The sequence below is a fragment of the Mya arenaria genome, chromosome 3 (genome assembly GCF_026914265.1).
Source record: "Mya arenaria isolate MELC-2E11 chromosome 3, ASM2691426v1".
NCBI lineage: Eukaryota > Metazoa > Mollusca > Bivalvia > Myida > Myidae > Mya > Mya arenaria.
In genome coordinates, this window is record NC_069124.1 from 31,799,394 (window position 1) to 31,820,547 (window position 21,154).

The 21,154-nt window shown below is 33.3% G+C and overlaps 1 protein-coding gene across 12 annotated transcripts in view; it reads right to left on the reverse strand.

Annotated features, from left to right (window-relative positions):
- Window positions 1-20,373, reverse strand: part of LOC128227046 (rho guanine nucleotide exchange factor 28-like) — a 115,941-nt gene extending 95,568 nt beyond the window's left edge. For all 12 annotated transcript variants that reach the window (XM_052937226.1, XM_052937234.1, XM_052937233.1 and 9 more), the window contains exons 1-5: window positions 20,311-20,373; window positions 16,815-16,862; window positions 15,756-15,903; window positions 2,317-2,619; window positions 1,087-1,273 (exon numbers count right to left, since the gene is read on the reverse strand). In XM_052937226.1, coding sequence (XP_052793186.1) covers window positions 1,087-1,273; window positions 2,317-2,619; window positions 15,756-15,903; window positions 16,815-16,847 — 671 coding nt within the window. In that variant the 5' untranslated portion in view covers window positions 16,848-16,862; window positions 20,311-20,373. The remainder of the gene's footprint in view (window positions 1-1,086; window positions 1,274-2,316; window positions 2,620-15,755; window positions 15,904-16,814; window positions 16,863-20,310) is intronic.
- Window positions 20,374-21,154: the final 781 nt, after the last annotated feature.

Genomic DNA, 21,154 nt, shown 5'->3' on the forward strand with positions numbered 1-21,154 from the left:
TATTATACTTTACAAATGATACATTACGTGATGATGATGACATTACGTTTGTTCCAATTCACACCAGCATAACAGAATGAAATGTTATCATTCAATTATTGTTCAATGTGGCTTTTCTAAGAAATGCCGTACTAATTCTGCTATTTTGATACCCAGGCACTGCGGTAGTATGTCACATATCACCTACGTATTATAATTTTGTACTATTGCGTGTCGTAGATCTTGACATAATTGGTGTCTAGGTTACACTCAGCATGAACCTTACCTAAAGCAAACCTGTTAATTGACAGCCTTAAAATACCTCAAAATTTTTATGGTAAAGTCTAAATAACATCCAGAAGCAGGCGTAGGCGAGGCTAATCATAAGGGATGGCAAAAAGAATTTAAATCAGTACTGGAGTACTGGGATAATCTTCCAATCAAGTAATGGAGTACTCGGAAAATGCATGTCTTGGTGTCGGCTGCCCGTTTGACGACAAATATTGACATGACTCCATGAAATTTCTCCTGTAATATTTTTTCTTTACTTCATTAATATCCATAATCCTAAGTCAAAAACATCCACAAATCAATAGTGATGATCATTGCAAACCATCTGCCCCAAGATGTTTCACCCCCTAAGATCCCTATTGCGGGTTTGAAGCGCCCCAAGAACCCATTACTGCAATGGTTTCCGCCCTTCAGCTGCCAGGTCAACCACATCCCTGTGTAGTGACTTTATGGGTGTCATTCATGATCAAAAGCAGACGACACATTCAATTCACCACCTTTTAACTGGGTAACATAAAAATGGGTTGAGTGTACATCCAGTAGATGGCTAAAATGGCACACCGACTATTATTAGGCAGCAGCAACATGCAACACTTCATTAACCTAACCCTAACCAACTCTTAACTGATTGACATATATAATTGGTAGGCATGGCAATGACTTCAGGAGTACTAAATTACTACTCGAGTACGGATAAAAAACACAATATTATTTTTATTTCGCTAAAAGGATGATATATAGACGACATACAGACGATGTAACAGTCCTGAAGCTGAACAACACTGAGTAAGCGCTATTCTTATTAATAAGACTCACTCTGATAACAATTCTGCAAGACCGTTGAAGCCGTGGTCTAGAGCAACGTCCCTTGGCAGGTGACCGCGACTATTCGGGAGTTTTAGACACGCCTCACTGCCAGTCCTACGCAGGAAAAACCCAGTGACCTTGACCAGTCCCAGCCTCGCTGAGAAGTGTAACAATGATTCCCTGGGTGCTGGGGATTCTGAAAAGAATAATCAACATGTTGTATATTTATTCATTTCAAATCAATCAAAATACCTTTCAGAGTCATGTTAATTTACTGAAGGAAATCAAAGGAGAGAACGGCCAAAAATAAAAGGGAAAAAGTTCCGAGTTTTTTTTCTTGCGGTTCATTTTTCAAATTGTTGGTTTTAAGAATCATGTGAAATATTTTTTAAAACAATAAATACTGTATATAACCCTGAATGTACCTATAACCTTATATTATACCTTACATAAATGTGTCCCTTCTTTGTGTATATAAAGTTGATCGGTCCGTATTTCAATGTATTTTAATAAAAATCCAGTTTTCTTGACGTCAGCGGGCCATATCATGTTTTAGCCGGTCCGGACTACGCCAAAAAATAAAATGGACCGCTGACGTCCTACAGTATGTACCGCTGACGACATAAAACTGGTGAGTGATGCTTTTAATTTGCACAACAAATTTGTTTTCTCAAGGAAACATTATTAGATTTGTTAAATAAAACACATCAAAGGCACTTTAAACTTATTAAATGGTAAAAAAGTGTTCGGTTTAATATAAGAAATATAACACACCACTTCCGGCAATATCGCATTATAAGGACAGGCCAGTCAACCCCGAAGGTGAATGGACTTCGGCTGGCGCCTCGTCCATATTCACCTTCGTGGGTTGACTGGCCGGTCCTTTAAATGTCATATGACACTCAGTGGTGTGTAATATTTCTTAATTAAATGAAAAAATGTCACTTCATTTCCACCATTCCATTTGCAGTAACAGAAAACTATGATGTCATATTTCACAATATTTCACCAAAATGCCATATTTACTGTAAGACAATTTGGGCTTGTTGTAGTTTTCATTATAATGCACTTCGAATGCATGCGTAATACTACAATGCAATTTAAAAATCCAAACTAAGTATATAACTGATCATTCGCTTATTTTGATCAAATTTTCCTTGACTGACTCAATTTCTAATAGAGTATAGTTAATTATTTCTGTTAATAAGATAATAAAAAGTGTCCTTAGAAATTAATCACCTGAATTTGATTCATTTCCCAATAGTGACCACCATTCCGGAAAACCTAAATACGTTAATGCACGACTTAATCGCACATCAAGAGTAGATAACTCCTCATTGGCAATATTGAAATTATCTCCCTTGATTAGTTCAAGGTCTGCAAGCGAGTCTATATGGAACACACTGTCTCGTAAGAACTCCGCTAAATGGAAGGTGGAGTCCGTCCGGAATGTTATATGGCCTCGCGCAAGAAGAGGGGCAGACACTTGAGGTCCCTGGAAGTCTACAACAGACACTAAAACGTCCTCTTCTTCACTATGACCTGAAAGGTAGAAACAGTTCCATGTGTTATGGGTAACACTTGTTACAAAGGGAAAAGTTATTTTGACTATCAACTATTGTATGCGTACGCAGGTCACTAGTACCGATTCTTACTCTGCAATGTGACCTGAAAGGTAAAATTGGTTCCATGTGTTATGGGTTAAAACACTTGTTGGGAAAAGTTGTTTTCAAATTCATATTTGAAAAAAAGTCAATTTTTCACTAAGTTGAAAATTGTTACTAAGATGCTTATTGAATACTGCCCCAGTACTTTCATGAACAGACAGGTCTAAGCAGGGCTTCTAAAAACCGGCAATTTGCCGGTCTGGACCAATTTTGACCAAGCCAGACCGATTTCAGTTTCAAAAAGTGTAAAAAAAATTGGTCCGAAATTTTCTATTTTTTTTTGTAATTTCGGTCCAAAACAACTAAGTCAGTAAAAGATGAAGAAATTGTAATACACAAACATTCATGGGTCATTCACACATTCAAATCTACATCCAATAGGTCATAAAAGTGTCTTGGTTACCATGAGACCCATGCGACCAGCTTCCTTTTCCGCTACGCTGATCACTCTATAGCCTATCTGTTAGTTAGCAGACGCTTGCAATCGGTCCAATCACGTGTTTTGGTATAAGCAGAAGACACAATTAAACAAACTATGTGTTAATTATCTGCTTGCAGCTTTCCTGATTAAGTGTTAAAATCGGTCCATATTTTCACAAGGCAATATGCTATTTCGTCGTCGATCATTACATGATATCCGTTTGTTAAATTGTTATAAAGAACCATTGCTGGTTAAAAACGGCTTTAAAGATAAATGCATGTCATTGTTAATCTGTAAAAGCATAAAAATACCGAATTAATTAACGTAATAATATATCCTGGATGTACCAATTACCGGTGTATTGAGCAACTATCCAATGGAATTTTGGCCAGGTTACATGCAAGCTTCTTTAAATTTCACTCATATTTAAGAGAAATCATTTTGCCATCAGTAACAATAAGTTTCGTTTACCAGAGAACACAATTATTGATTTCTTGTCGCCTTTTGTTTACCGACCGTGGCCGCCATCTTGGATTTTTTAGTTACCAAATTCCGGTGGAATCATGGGAAATGTAGCTACTGCATTAAACTTCCAGTTAGTAAGCTAAAATTATTATGTCAGCAATGTTGGCAGGTCTGGGTATAGAATTATAATTTACCTTGCAGAAATAAAGTGCATATTAAACAAAATATTGCCAAAAAAAAAACAATTTTTTTTTTTTGGAGGAGCATAGACCTCTTTACATTTATTAAATATAGCAATACAGTGCCATTCATGAGAATGTAGACAAGTTAGTTATATAAATAAGTATGGAAAAAAAGTTAACAATAAATAAATTATGCTTATATTTTCCCCATTTTTACCAAAATTATTGTTATTTTAGCCCTATCAAAGGATCCCACCACCATTTCTGGAGTTCAATATTGGCATCTTTATTCAACATTAAAAAGTCAGAAGTTTAGTCTAGTAGCAGTGCTCCCAAAAAGCACATGCTCAGAGATGACGTAATCAACAAGATGGAAGCCAACTGTCAAAATTTGTTTGAGAATTATTCAAAATTTATTCATTCATTGTAACAGATATGAAAAGAAAAAGTTCAAAAAATATGTTTCCAATGAATTTTGATATAATAAATGTGTTTTTCACCCTTAGGAACTAAATATTTATTGAAAGTTTCATTTTGAGATATACAAAGAGATATTGTAAACAAAGAATACCGGAAGTGCTCTTCATGACCTAGATATTCGGACTTTTCGGATTACACCGGTACTAGGTAACCACCGGTATTTTGTACGTTGGGGATATATGATATCAACAGTGATACGCTTGATTAACTACTATAGTCTGACAGCTGAGTCTGCCGCTTACTTATTCGCAGTAATGAAAAAATCTTTGTCGATATCACACTTTAAGCATGATGCCCCGATTTTAAATCTAGATATATACTATTATTCAAGATTATCAGTTGAATGTTGACCCACTAAAGAAGCATTAAGCAAATAAATCATAATACTGTTTCACTTTTTGTCGTCTGACCGCCTCCCGACAGCCACAGTTAATTACGATCGCAGTCTTTCTTGTTAGAAACGCCGCAGAACTCGATAAGAATCTCATTTGAATTAAACTTGTATCAATGACTATCCGAATTGGCTATGCTGGCTCTAGAGCCCTCTTACAAACTGCCATACCGCAAAAAAATATTGACAGAAGAGACGTCGCGAAAATGTATGACATTTTTATAAAATCGGACTATTGAACAGGTCTTTCTTTTTTTGAGGGGGGGGGGGGGTTGTCGCCGGGTCCGGACCGATTGAGGTTCCAAAGTTTTAGAAGCCCTGGGTCTGAGTAAGGATCGAACCCTGAAGAGCATCGGATACAGAGTCTGATACACACACCATCATGGGTAAGATTCAATTTGTTGCACACAAAGGTATCAATTTTAGGTAAGTTTTTGACAATTTTTCTTGCAACTGTATCATCTGGTGTATAGTCCCTTTAACAATATGTTGAGGAAAGAAACTGATAATAAATAATGCCAAACACTTGAATAGATTCAAACATTTCCTGGTGACAATCATTTGAAGTCTGATTAAACTGAGAATTTTTTAATTAAAACAATCATACACAATCCTTTAAGTGACACTCCTATTTAAAACCAATACATACACATTTATAACAAACACAAATTTTGAGTGACAAACCTTTAACAACTTACTGAATAATCCACCTATGCAAAATATTGATATCTGTTATCAATATCTTAACCATGTATTTAACAGCTGAATAAGCAAAATTATTAAATGACTGGTGAGTGCTAAAACTATTGTCTCATGAGGTAAAAATATTTTATTTTCTACACCTTTCTTTCAAATTCAACACGGCGTCGTTCATAAAAACCATTGTTTTCAATATTTATTCATCCTTCTTGGTAATTAAAAAAAAGGCATTAATTGTGGTATGATGGTATTGGGAGTTAGAATTGCATCTTTAACAAGAGATGTTAGTGAAACATTTATGCCCCCTTGGGAGCCAAATTGTTAGTAGGATTTGGACACTTAAATAAAATATGGACACTTACAGTCACACTGACCTTGACCTTTGACCCACTGACCTCAAAATCAATAGGGTTCATCTGCTGGTCATGACCAATAAGCCTACCTAGTATGAGGTCCCTGGGTCAAAGCGTTCTCAAGTTATTGATCGGAAACCGTTTTTCATGTTAAGGTCACACTGACCTTGACCTTTGACCCACTGACCTCAAAATCAATAGGGTTCATCTGCTGGTCATGACCAATACACCTACCAAGTATGAGGTTCCTGGGTCAAAGCGTTCTCAAGTTATTGATCGGAAACCGTTTTTCATGTAAAGGTCACACTGACCTTGACCTTTGACCCACTGACCTCAAAATCAATAGGGTTCATCTGCTGGTGATGACCAATACACATACCAAGTATGAGGTCCCTCGGTCAAAGCGTTCTCAAGTTATTGATCGGAAACCGTTTTTCATGTTAAGGTCACACTGACCTTGACCTTTGACCCACTGACCTCAAAATCAATAGGGTTCATCTGCTGGTCATGACCAATACACCTACCAAGTATGAGGTTCCTGGGTCAAAGCGTTCTCAAGTTATTGATCGGAAACCGTTTTTCATGTAAAGGTCACACTGACCTTGACCTTTGACCCACTGACCTCAAAATCAATAGGGTTCATCTGCTGGTGATGACCAATACACATACCAAGTATGAGGTCCCTCGGTCAAAGCGTTCTCAAGTTATTGATCGGAAACCATTTGGTATTCCGACCGACCGACAGACAGACCGACCGACATGTGCAAAACAATATACCCCACTTTTTTCAAAAGGGGGCATAATAAGCTATAAAGGAAATCTCACAATCATTATAATAGAAATGCATTCAATTTCATAAGTATAAAAACTTATGCTTTAATATATCATAGTCTTCACATAATATACTTGACAGTTCTCAGAATTCTATTTATTGTGCCTTGCAATCATCTATCATGGAAATTTACAAAGTTTCCAAGAGATTTACAATGAGTCACACACATAATGTTTTTTATAACAATAACTTAACAAAAAGAAAACATTTTAAATGAGTGTATTTAAATTGATTAAACTCATTAAACTTTCGAAATACTTCATTCACAAGAACATTGGTAATTAAATGAAAATGTCACACAAAAACTTGAGTCAGTGAAATATGTTTTACTGTTGGGAAATAATGCATAAGCCGAGTATACCGTAAATGTCCATATAGAGGCACTAGCAATAGTAGTGTTTGATAAAACAGATAAAATTTCATTATTGATTATCAAATCAAAACAGACAACCATAACCGGTTATCATATCTAGAATAATAAACATCTAATGAAAATCATTTATTGATGATCATAATCAAAATTTGCCTTTGTTTGGTGCTCTTTGATGATTATTTCATTATATTCAATCATTTTTGGCAAAAAGGGGAATAATACTAACATGATTCATATAACGTTTAACATGTTTTCAAATTTTTAATTAAACAAAAGCTATGATAATATTCATTAATTGCATAAGATTGCTACAATTGATTAATTTTAAGAGGTCCATGCTCCTCAAAAATATAAAAAAAAAGGGAATTTTTTACACGGGCAGGGGATTTTTTTTGCTTTTTAAAAGGGGAATGGGGCCGAATTTTGGCACCAAAAAACCCAAACTGGTATACCAATATCTAAATTTGAACAATATATTTTGAAGATTTTTCAATGGCATGTGCCAGTTTCCTCTTTTAGGACATATATGACAAAACAACTTAAAACTTACCTGTTCGAATCTACCTTCATTTTGAATTGAATCCGTTCGATACAAACACTTTATTTTTGCATGTATAAAAATAATTAACAGTTGAACAATAACAATTACGTATTTACTCCAGACAATGGAACGGTTACTGTCATCCACATAGATCTGTTAAACTAAACAGAAGCTTGGCACTGATAGATCTATCCTGGATTTCTTAAAGACCGCCAGCTCCTACCATGCCAACACTAATGTTTTACAGAAAAACAATTGTTACAAGTCTTAGATCTGATCAGATCCACACAGTGAAACATCCTCCAAGAATCTTCATACAATAAAAGATCCAAGTTTTTTATTAATATCACTCTACAGGGCTAAATGACTCATTTATCTGTAGATATTGACAACAACAATCACACAAGTTGAAGCTATATTTTCTCCGTTTCAAAACATATTTATCTGAAAATATTGGCAACAACAACCACATCCATTGAAGCTATATTTTCTGAGTTCTTACCAATTTACTATAAGACTATGTGAAGATCAGAACATTATAATGAACTCCTTATATAATGCTCGTCACTTTTTTATTGAACAAAGGGCTATAACTTGAAAATTATCAAGGCCAGAGTTATGGGCCTAAAAATACATACCCTTATTACTTGTCTCTGGCAACATGTATTCCACGTTTCATGGGAAAACCTTAAACAGATTTTGAGTTATGGCCAAGTTCAAAAATTTTGCACAACAACAGCTCTGACAACAACGACAACAAGGCTATGACAATAACTTCACTTTTTCTTTGAAGACAGATAAACTAAGATATACTACAGTTGACTCCAGTAACTGGACCTATATATTATGTTAATTTAGAATTACATAACGTGTGACTCACTTCTCTGAAAATCAATCAACTCAGTCATATCCATTTCATTAGCATTAAGAAGCTTACACTAAGTACATTTTATCAGAACTCCTTTTTTATGCATTTATTTTAAAAGCAAAAATATATTGTTAATAATTGCTACAACTACCAGTAAATTATTGTCTCTTTATGATGCAGTAATGGTTGCTTTCTGGAAGTATACTGAGAATTTCTGTCACATTGATTATAATTTCATTTTAAAGGTCGTTGTTCTGATTGTAATACCTTTTATACATAACAAACACGCAAGTAATATTACAGAAAGGTGAAGGTCAGATTGATTTTATGTTGCAATGCAGATCATTGACGTTTAAGAACATGTTACATATTAAGCTCTGTTTAGATTTTTAGTGACGAACATATGTATTTAAAATCTGCTATGTACATGTGATTCAGAACCATTAATCAACAAGGGGCCAATTTTATTCACAAAGCATCTTAATTAATATTTTCAACTGAGAATTTCGTAATTTTTTACCTTAATTTTTTTTACTATGATTATTTTAAATACCTCCTACTGTTCATCAGATTCATTCATATGCATATATTGTTTAGACCATCTTCTTGCTTATTTTCAGATTTTAGGTGTACAAACATTGTTCGTTTTCTTCAAATTCAAATTAGAAAAAAAGGCAATTTTTCACTCAGTTGAAAATTGTTACTAAGAAACTTATTGAATACCACCCCAGTACTTTCATGAACAGACAGGTCTGAGTAAGGATCGAACCCAGGACCCTCCGATACAGAGTCTGATACACTAACCATTCAGCCATCGCTGCCAACATATTATTGATACCATATATAAATAAATCACTTTTAACGACAGTAATTAAGGCAAATTTCTCTTATGTATTGGCTATTTCACTCACACCTGTGTGAAATTCACAATCAACATTAATACATTCCAAGTATAGATATTTTATATTTATATATCAACAATAATAATAATCAAACCTTTTTTCCATATATATCAAAGTCATATACAGGCAACTCGGATGTTTTTATTTATTCCAAATCATATGTTTATCATATGTTTTTGACACACAAAGTAAATGATCCATGAATCATTAATATTTACACCAAAAAAAAGTAAAACAAACATGAACAATACGTTCCAAATTTAGTATGTCACATGTGCGTTCATTACGCAATTCCAAATATTAAAATTCCATAAATAATTTATTACACCGCACATTTTGTCACACTTGGCAAGATCCATCTGTTTAATATAACATCCTGACTTTCAACAGCCTACCACAATGAAATTGTTTGACTGTATTATCATATTTTATGGGAACGATTTTTATGGGTCCATGATTTCAACAACATGGTTTTAAAAACACAAACAAAAAAATATGATACCTTCATAAAGAAAATGTCGTTAGTAATTCTATCCAATCTCATTATAATTTGAATCACTGAACAAAATTATGAATCTTCTTCATTTATACTAGGATTTTATTCTGATATCTTATGCAGACGAATATTCATTCGTAATCTACAGCTAAATCGTTGAAACATCGCGTTAAATCATTTAATTTTTCATATTCTACCATGCAGAGAACACGGTAAAATTTTATCTAAATCACGTCAACAATGACCAAACAATAGAACCAATTATAAACCTTCAAATGTATCTGTTCATTATCAGATATACATAAATACAAAACTTCACAAATTTTCTTTTGTAAATATGGGCGTTAAGAAAGAAAACAATATGTAATGCGTGTGAAAAGATAGAAGAATCCATACTCTTTATAAAAAAAACTTTTTGCCTTTTTAAACGAACAAAATACTGAACAATAAGCCAACAATACACAGAATTTAAAGAGAAAACTTCTTTTTATTATACAAATTATGACGGGTCTCAGATTATGTACGACTGAATATTACGAGTGTTTTATTCATGCATGAGAAAAAACTAGGGTAATAAATTTACTTTTTTGTGAAACTTGTAATGTACGCAAAAAAACCCCAGAAACATATGCATAGAAAACTTCCATTGCTTTTTAAAATTCATGATTCAACAATTAAACATGAATTATGGTTAGACTTGGCATGGTTTATTTTGATGTATTAACAATAGAAATATACATAAATTTATACTGTAGAAGCACAGACTACATGTTTATCATATATTATTTTTCCTGAAGGAACTTCGATGAAACAATGCTATTATTTAACCTAACGTTACTTGCATATTTACAAAATTGATAAATTTTGTGACTCATAAGTTAATCTTTTACATATGAAAATAAACAAATAAGGGTTACCACATAATTTGATTTGATAAACAAAGTGCACTTTTTTCAACCAAAAGAATATTCATGGACTATTTTTGTTATGGTAACTTTAACATGTCCTACTGGAAATAATTTATTCATTGAATGAAAACAAAAATATTAGTGTCGTTTTCACACTGTGACAATTATGAAATGCTATAATATACATTGCAGCTGCAGTATTGTTGCAAAGAAAGTTAAAATCATTTAACTTACTTACAAAAACAATAAATTCAAATATTTAAGCAACCAATGAATGACAATGCACGGGGCAGAATATTCAGACCTTTGTTTAAGTTAACAACGTTGCTAACGTCATCATTGTTTACTTTCAAATCATTACTGCTTTGCAAGTTTAAAGTGACACTCTTATTCAAAATCAATACATACACATGTATAACAAACATAAATTTTGACTAATAAACCTTTTACTACTTACTAAATAATGCATTTATGGAAAATATTAATTACTGATAACAAGATTGTAACCGTGTATTTAATAGCAGAAAGCGCAAAAATATTAAATGATTGGTGAATGCTAAAAGATTTACTGTGGTCTACTATAGTTTTATAAGGTAGAAATAACGTGTTTTATGCTCATTTCTTTCAAATTAAACTCGGTTACCTTCATAAGAACCATTGTTTTCGACATTTATTAATCCTTTTTGGAATATTTTAACAATATTTTTAATTGTGGTAAATCTTATTTGGGAGTAAGAGTGCATCTTTAATGTATTAATTTGTGCTGTATTTTGAAACAATTTTTTAGCCAGCTGTTTTAGCTGTACTTCTTTATATCTAAATATGTGAGCATATCATGAAATATTTTACATATAAAAGTAAACAACGATGTCATTATTTATGTTGAATCTTTAACAAAGCTCTTAACCATCGTTCTAATGAATGTCAACAAAATAGATGATCAATGTCTTAATTATGTGGGGCCAATTTCTCAAAACTCCTTTAGTCTGTTATATGACGATTAAGCTAATCTCACTATTTTTGTTCTTCTAAAATTTGTGAAATATTTAATATTTTGGAAGATTTTGTATTATCTATCAAAGTTATCTGTCTGATAATTATAAAAAAAATCTTTTTTTTTATCAAAATCAGGTTAAAATATGAAATTTTGCTAAACAAAATAAGCTGAACCTAAGTCAGTTAGACTTAAGAAGTTTCGGGAAATCAGGGCCAGATGTCCTGTCCAGTACATTGACCCCTTGTCAGTACATCTAGTACATGTACTTAAATCAGGCTGTTACAATTTATCAATATTTGTGTCCAGCACTTAATGGTCATCTATGGACTTCTGAAGATATCAGCACCAGGGTAAACAGAGTGACTCAAAGTCACCTTAAATACGGGATGACGAATAATGTACATTTCATTGTTGAAAGTCAAGCGTGTAGCGTCCTGTACGCAGAGTACGCAGCTGCGTACACATTGTCTCATAAAATCGAAAAAAAAAAAAGTAGTCTGCAATTAAAAAAAAAAATGACCCCCTATGTGTAGAAAACTAAAATAAATAGTAGTTTGGTTGAAAATACTTTGTTAAGTTAAGAATGCTTCCTGTAGTCGATACAGACAATTTGCAAAAAAACGCCAAAATGACCTTGCATACACTGTAACACATAACAAATCCCCTTGCTACACCGATGAGTTTTATTTAAATAATTGGACCAAAACAAATAACACCCCAAAATACCGGAACCTCTTTGGTTGCACATGTTGATGAATAAAACTAAATTACAATAGTTAACATAATACATTACTGAACCAGTAAACTTTAGTTGGGCCTGGTCCAAAATATTGAGAGACTTGCATGACAGGTTCAAAATAAAAAAATGCAAAAAAATATCAACAAAAACAATCTCCACGTAATCTGGAATGTCATCGTCAGATAGGCCCAATACACTACTGGGCTATGCTTTGTTGTGTAAGGTGGGCAATTTGGGTAGAAAAATCTCAAAATCATAAATAATTAATGAGGCAATTTCAATGGTTCTGCATGGTACCAATGTGGAAAAATGCACAGACACTTATAGTAATGTTTAACCCATAGAAAAGTATTCTGGCGAATGGAACTTGGTCCACCAGATCACTACAAATATGAACACAGCCTCATGGACCACTTGCTGCGGAGACAATACAGGGTAATTGAGGTTATTTAACTGTAACATGCAATTTCATTGGAAGTAGGTTGTCTCCCCTGCCACATGCATATTCATATAAATGAGATATTTCCCCGTGGTATGAATGAAGTGTAACAGAAGAGAGAACCCTGGTTGCCGAAGATGCTGGAATGTTTCCATACGCAAAAATGTGCAAATGGCAATCAGATTATAATGTATCAATTTCAAGATGGCAGATGCGATTCGCTTAGTATTTAAAAACATTGTCTTCTAGAAACATATATATTCATATATATAATATGTATATATATTTATTTATTTTCTCAGTAAACAGAAAATACAATCCAAATAGAAGTAATGGACACATTTCAACATGAGCTATATAGAAAACAAAGTAAACTGTGCCTGGATTTGCTATCATCTATCGAGGGCTACTGGTGACAACCACAATCAGCAGTCCAATGATTTATAGGCCGATCATTCCATCTCTGTCAATGACCTCTTCAATCCAGCTTGGATATAAAACTCCCTAGTTCTGATATATCAATAACAGGTATTATACACTGGAATGGCAGCTCTTGATTGCTTTTCCAGTCGTGTCAATAAAAGTTGGAATAACTTCTTAAACTTTATTGTCAGAATGTGGGGCAATAGGTGTACTAGCTAGCTAACACTTGTAACATTTAGATTGATGTTTCACCTTATTTAGTAACTGCCTAGTGGGATCAAACAAATCAATAAGAATGTATGTTTGTGTATCAGCGACATGCGCCAATGTTTGAAAGGTGTGTTTAAAAATGTTGTTAACATTGGTTCACATTCCTTTCAGAAGAATCATTGATTATTAAGAAAAATGATGGATCGGCAGCTTAATTTCTTTCAATAAAACCATACATGCCATATCCCCCAGCCGGGGAAAAAATCCCCCAGAATTCCGATCCATGCCCTCATCCCCCACGGGGGATCCATATCCCCTGGAATTTAAAAAAATTAGCTCAAGGTTGACAGTAGAAAGCATCCATAACATTATGTGTGTGAAATTCCATGAAGGATCATGATGACTAAATCCAAAAATTATTCTAATAAGAGGAGTTTTCAGTATTTATTCTTATATAATAAATGTAGATATTGCGCTAAATTTCGCTGCGAAAAAATCCCCTGGTGTAATATCAAAATCCCCTGGAATTCAGACCAAAATCCCCTGGGAAGCCTCTCAGAAATATGGCATGTGTGATAAAACTCACAATGATGTGCTGTAGTAAACAAGAGCACCGCAGAACAAACTCTCTATGCTTGCCCGATCTCTTTCCAGGCAAAAACTGGCACAACTCGGCAAGTATTAAAGCAAGAGTGATGGGCCTTGCTGTACATGTGCATTTGGTCTCTGGCAACATGTGTACCAACTTTCATAGGAATATCTTGCGCAGTTAAGTTTTAAGTTGTGCCCAAGTTTAAGTTTTCACACAACACTTTTGCCACCAAGGTGTACACAATACCTTGACTTTTTTATTTGAGAAACAGAAAAGCTAAAACATGAATAAAGATATTTATCTTCCTGCTAAATTAAAGGTCAACAATAACATTCAATATGATAGGATAGTTTCCATCCAACACAATTTTGTATTAAAACATGGTAGCATCAAAATTTAGCATTATATATTATTTTTTGAATACAGCAAAATGACCACTTTCAGGGTCCCTTTATAGTTTTTGAAAATTGACACCACTTTACATAGGGGGTGGAAAGCTGACCAAGTTAGGCCCCTTGGAGGGTCCATTGCAGCATAATAATGCCCTGGACCCAATTTCTCGAAACTTCTTTAGCTTAACAGGCTTAAGTAACTTATTTCAATAAGGCAAAGTACATACCTAAATTGAATTTTGATTAATAAAAAATGGTTTTTTGTTTTTATCATAATGATAATTCCTATCTAAAGCATAAAAACTCTTAAATAAGTAAATATTAGACAAATTATTGAAAGACAAAAAAAGTGAGCAAAGCTTAATCCTCTTATAAGAGACTTCGAGAAATTAGGGCCTGAAGATCAAGGGTTTTGAAGCACTTAAGCCTTTAATAGCCTAAGATTGCATCGAAACATAATAGATTTTTATCTGTACTAGTTGCTTAAAGAATATCCACCAAATTTATCACCTTAATCTCAAACATTGATAAGTTGTGTGAGGTTGAAATCGAGGACGTTTGAGCCAATGGGGCCAACATGTCAAAATTTGCACCATATATCTAAAATACATCTAAACCGACACCTTGATAAGTTGTGTGAAGTTAAAATCATGAATGTTTGAGCTAATGAGACCAACATCTCAAAATATGCACATTATATTCTAAATACATCCAAACATAACACAATGTATTTTAAATTCCCATAAACACCGCTTGTTTACATTAAAAACAACAGCACCCTTAACAGACGTCAAAACTCAGCTGATCAAGGGACATTAACTCTTCATACGATGGAATGTAAAACAGATTTATAAGACTTGCTCCACATTGTCATTATAAACATGCATACGGAGTATAATAAATGTCTTGAACAATTTCCAATTCATTCCCAATATACATGTAATTAATAAAGTTTTTGCATGGTGGAGACTGCACCAACAATTATATACATGACAATGCCACAACTTTTTTTCCATAAAAAGAGAGATTAAGCAAGCTAAAAAATGGATAGAAATATAATTTGATGGTGCAAGATTTCTTTTAAAAGTTACCAACCCAGGTTATCATGTTAAATGCAAAAAAATACTGATAATTATTAATATCAGGCACCCACTCCTATGCACAGGGTACAAAATGTAGAAAAATCAGCTCTCTATACCCTTATCAAGTATTGCTCTCCCTGAGCCAATTTCTGACCACTGCATCATGAAATTAAGAGTGCATCATGATATAACTTCATGGTGAAGTGTCACAAAGCTCCATACTCACTTGGCACAACAGAGTGTAGTTTTGTGGGTGCTAGTAGTCGGGACTGGGTCACATGACGTTGTCGAGAACCTTCGTACACGACATAGTAGTTGCCGAGGGACGAGAGGGGTGTGTCTTCATCAAACTCTACCACCAGAGTTACCCCACCCTGTTAAACATATGAAAACATTTGAGGGATATTATACAAAAACATATATTGGAAGAGTCTTAGACAAATCAATAAGAAATATAAATAATAGGGATGCAAACGAATGGCAAAATTGATATTCGAATATTGGGTTATTCTTTCGAGTATTTGATTACCAAAATAAGTATTTTAGAAGATGTGGTAAACTATTATTTGCTTCAGTAATAGCAAGGCTCTTTTCAAATACCCTGTTTTAATACCTTAGAAAACAAATTGTAAATCATCAATTTTATATATTCTTCAAGACTGTAATATTGAAAGCAAATGAATGTACAGGTCCCTGTTTTGACGATTTGTAGCATGTGAAAGTAAGACAGGGTCTTTAAGTCAACACATTTCCATTTTCTGCCTAACTATCTATAATTATCTTTTCACCTTGGTTCCTCACCAAGCTTTATAGGGATTCTTAGGCTTGCATTCAAATTAACATTAACGATGCAATGTTATGAACATATTTAAATATAGAAGTCTTTTAATTCCCACATTTTTAAACTGCATAACATCAAACATCCCATTTTGCAACCCTGGCACATTAATCTTTTAAAGTTTTCATGTAAAAAAATAGATCTGACGATACCTGATTTTGATTTGTGGTACTAAAGTCTGTAGGGCGCACTAAAAATCAGGCATAGCATAAATTTATAACTCTCAAGAAAAAGAAATCTTTGTTCCACAAAAAATAAACGTGTCTGTATTTGACTAGGTTGATGAACAACCAAGATTAGATTGCAAGTCTAGAACTTTTGCCAAAAGTTATAACACTTTGTAAGACCAAGGTATATAAAGCATTGCATCAGAGAATGTTCAATTTTATCTTCATACAACTTATATATCAAATAATTTTGCCATCATAAATGAAAAATCTTACTTACATATACTGGAGCTTCTTTAATTGAAAATGCCATTGACTCAATTCATTTCTGAAACAAAACAGAAAAAATAGAACATCTAAAGTCAATCATAATTTCATGGTTCTTCAGATAGTTGTATAACTAGTCTACACAATCAAAGGGTCAGATATTTTGACCCCTTCTCAGTCTTTTAAATTATGCAAAATTCCTGAACTCTGGGAAATTTCATTGCCCAATTTATTTTTTTTAGGGATTTATCATTTATTTGGTGCAAGTTCCCATTCCCAAAAGACCTAGGTTAGAGTCAAGAGTTTTAGCCATTTAAAAAGAAACCTGGGTCCTGCAGACAAGGGATGGGTAGCTAAGGGTGGAGAGTGCACATTAGGAGGGCTGTTTGGAACTTAAAAATAAAAAAGAAAGAAAATTTGCCAAAAATGTAAGGAATTGTGTTTAACTGAAGTAATATACAGTTTCAACTGCCGCAGTACGATTGGTTGATTGAAATCATCACATGATGCTACCAATGTTTCCAAAGGTTTAAATATCTATTGTTTTCTTCACTGTTCTTCATTAGGCCAAATAACAAATAGGTGCGTTTCAGGTAACACTGCCAAAAAAAATAGGGTAGGTAGGTCGGAATATTTTTTTATTTTTTTTATATTTTTTTTTTGATATATTGATTTCAGTAACTGTTGACTCAGAAAGTAACAAAAATAAAAGTCATCAATTTTCAGGTTTATCGGTAGTTTTTAAACATGTTCCATGCTTCAAAGGAAACATTCTTTATTTGTCTAGTTAAATACTTTGACAATGATGGTTGGATTTCAACTAAGTTATGGTACACCACTCTGCTATTATTTAAGACTTTCCAGGAACGGTTTTACTTTTCTTTATGCACCCTTTTGCTTTCAATCGCCCTCTGTAGAATGCTAACCTCCCTGTAACATAATTACATGAAGAGTGGGACAGCAAATTTACTATATAAGCCATCAGCCAAGTAAACCTCAATGCTGTCAAGAGGACCTGGGGGTTCAGGTTTGAAGAACAAGTAACATGCAGGTTTTATTGCCAAAATTGCACACTTAAGTCTGACATATCAGTCCGAAAGTCAGTATCTGACACATTTGTATCTGACAAGAAAATATAGTTCAAGAATTGAAATATACCTGCCACACAAGCACAAACTACCCGTAATTCACCTTTGAGTTCGGACAATCTAAAAATTCGGACATCCATTATTATTTTCAAAAATAATTAATTTTAGGTACCTAATTTTCGGACACCCAAAGGCCATCAATTGTAACTTACAGTTACTAAGTCTCACAGACAAAAATTGTTGATCTTTATCGTTACAATGCCTGGCTAGATTACCTAACCGTATACATCACTGTGTTAGTTAGTTACTACCCATCCTAAACGATTTATTGCCTGTTGAAAAGGATGTGTGATATATTTAATGGAGGATTAAAGAAAAAACAAGGGCAATCAGGAGAATAAGAAAACACAGACATGACATGTTTGTAAAACGATCCGCCAATAAACTTTGAAACTTGTACCACACTTTTAATATAGACTTTATGAAGCAATAATCGTACGGTAATACTCATTGAAACACCAATAGAACAATAAAAGTCAACACATTCAATGATACAGGTAACTATTTAATGTGATAAATTAAAGTTAGAAATGCAATACTTAAGTTACAATCAAAAACACCACCCAGACACATTAATCCTGCATAGCAATATCCATGCACTCCATGAGATCCTCGTGGGTATAACTGAAAGTTATGTGACGTCACACAATGTGACTGTTTGATCTGAAGCCAATAAAAGGTGTTTATTCATTTCAATGCATGTATAAAATGGTGTTGAATGGGATTTTAATTAACTTGATGAAGGAGTTACACTTATAGGCGTAATAACCATTGATAACTACGGATAAATTAATAAGTGGTAAAATGCAGACATGAAGAAAAAAGGCAGATTTACCATACATGTAGATAAAATGTAAAAATGGTTATTTTCTATGAATTTGCAGAGCGAAAATTAATTATTTCAAGGTGTCCGAACTCTAAGCTGAAGTACGGTAAATACATTCAGAAATCCAACTCTAATATTGTCAACTTTACGTACATACATTTCGTAACAAATGCTTTTCGTACCCAAATCACATTTTTTTCAGGGTAAAATAGGTTAGGGTCGGTGGGAAAAAATAGGGTCGGTCAGGTAACCTGAAACAGACCTATTTTTTTATTTGGCCTTAGGTAAACAAATCTTTGGTGCAAAACATGACCAAGTCCGTTTAAGCATTTCATTCTAGGAAGGTTGGTCTCCAGGACAGCAAAAGGGTACTACCAAATTAGGAAAGTGTGCAGCAGCCTTCCATAACTCTATAGATAACACCCTATATACCTTCCTTGTACACATATTATTTATTCATTAAAAATTTACTTGTCCTAAGTCTTAATATAACATTTTACAGTTCAATCAAAGACATTCTTTTCTCGGTTTAGACAGGCAGTTCTTGCTCTTTCGGTGTCCAAAGAACCTATCTATTTCTTGACTATAATTCCAGAATTCATAATTGTAAAAAGATGAAATTGTTTGTTTCCAATTTCAAGGTAAAAAAAATAAGATATGTCTGAGAACTTGAAACATTTGTTTCTATTTCAACCAAGGTTGCAAGACTAGAAACTTTAATAATGAAACTAGAGAACTAAACCTTGTGCAAGGATCCTACTAAAATCTGCTACCTGATGTCTTAAAACTGCTTGGATGGATACAAAAAACAATGCAGGAAAGACACACATATCTGAAGTTTGGCCACAATATAGAAAGAAACAAAACTTTTTCAAGCATGATTGTTTTTTGTCTGTGATTTTTTTAAATAATTTTCACTGCCTATTCCTATCAAATTGGGGTGGGTTTTTTTCGACTGGGAAAAATACAAAATCATTATTAGTAAATACAGTATACATATTTTGCCTTTTTTATGCATACATTATGCTGTAAAAAAGCTAGTCTTATCAAGATTTTGTTTATTTATTAATAAATTCATTGTTTTTTTCATTCATTCACAGGATCTATCTTCAGTTAATGGGAAAATATCATGAATTTTTAGGAAAATTGAACACATTTTAGCAAGGGGAAACAGTCTTTTGAAGGCAGTTAATTGCACACAAAAAATCTCTGTTTGTATACATTTTATTTTGGACAGGTAAATGAATAGTTATATTTTTATATTACCTGTGGAAAGGAAATGTCGGCTTGAATACTACCTTTTTTACCAATGATAGGGTCATTTATATAGAATTATTCAAGAATTGTAACCCCACCCACTGAAATAGCTTTGAGTTAAATAAGTGTCAACAATTTTTTTATCATCTGTGACACGTTAACTTAATTATCTTACTATAAATAGCAAATATCAACACACATAAAGTTGACAGTTATATATTATATGTAAAGTTAGATACACACACCCAACTGACATTATGTTGTCAATAGCTACTCACTTTATCGTTAAAATATTAGCAAAACTCTGTCACAAATGCTTTCATTTCCGCCATTGTATTTTGATCACGTGTTACCTCATCACTTTCGCCCACATCCATTTCGTTCTCCCTGAATCGCACCAGATTAGATTGCAGTAGATAGATAGATAGATAGATTTATTTCAGAAATAAAATGTACATAACATGGCATTTAAATACATGATAAAAATACAAAATAAATAAATGCATCCATGTTAAAACCACATTATATTGCTAAGGATAACACAAAAAAGAGATTAAAAATCCCTTATTTCCATTGTGGTCCTTTTTATATTAATTGGTTGACATAGGAAGACATTTTAGAGCATTATAAAATGAAATATTATACCATAAAATTTGCTTTATAATGAAAAACATAAGAGTATGTACTCTGATAAATCTGTCTAAGACATGATTACAAAAATCATATTGAAATTAAAGAGGAACAGTCCTAGTCCAACAAGTGTGTCTTAATAGAGAACTTAAACTTATTCAAGGTTTTGATCTTTCTTAAATCTTGTGGTAAATTGTTCCATAATGAACACCCACGGTAGGCTAATGACTTTTTACCAAAACTGTTGACCTTTGGGTAAGAATAGCGTCCACTATCAACGAAAGTACATGTATCTTCACTATTGTTTGTAGTTGACACTCTAAACCTAGTACTATAATTGTGTGCAGTACTTACAGGAATAAAATGTTCCATCATATAGGAAGGGGCTGTTTTAGTATGTATTTTAAAAAAAAACATGACAGAGAGTTTTAAAGTCTACTCTTTTTGCTACGGGTAACCAGTTTAAAGTGGTGAACTGTTCCTTGCCAATAT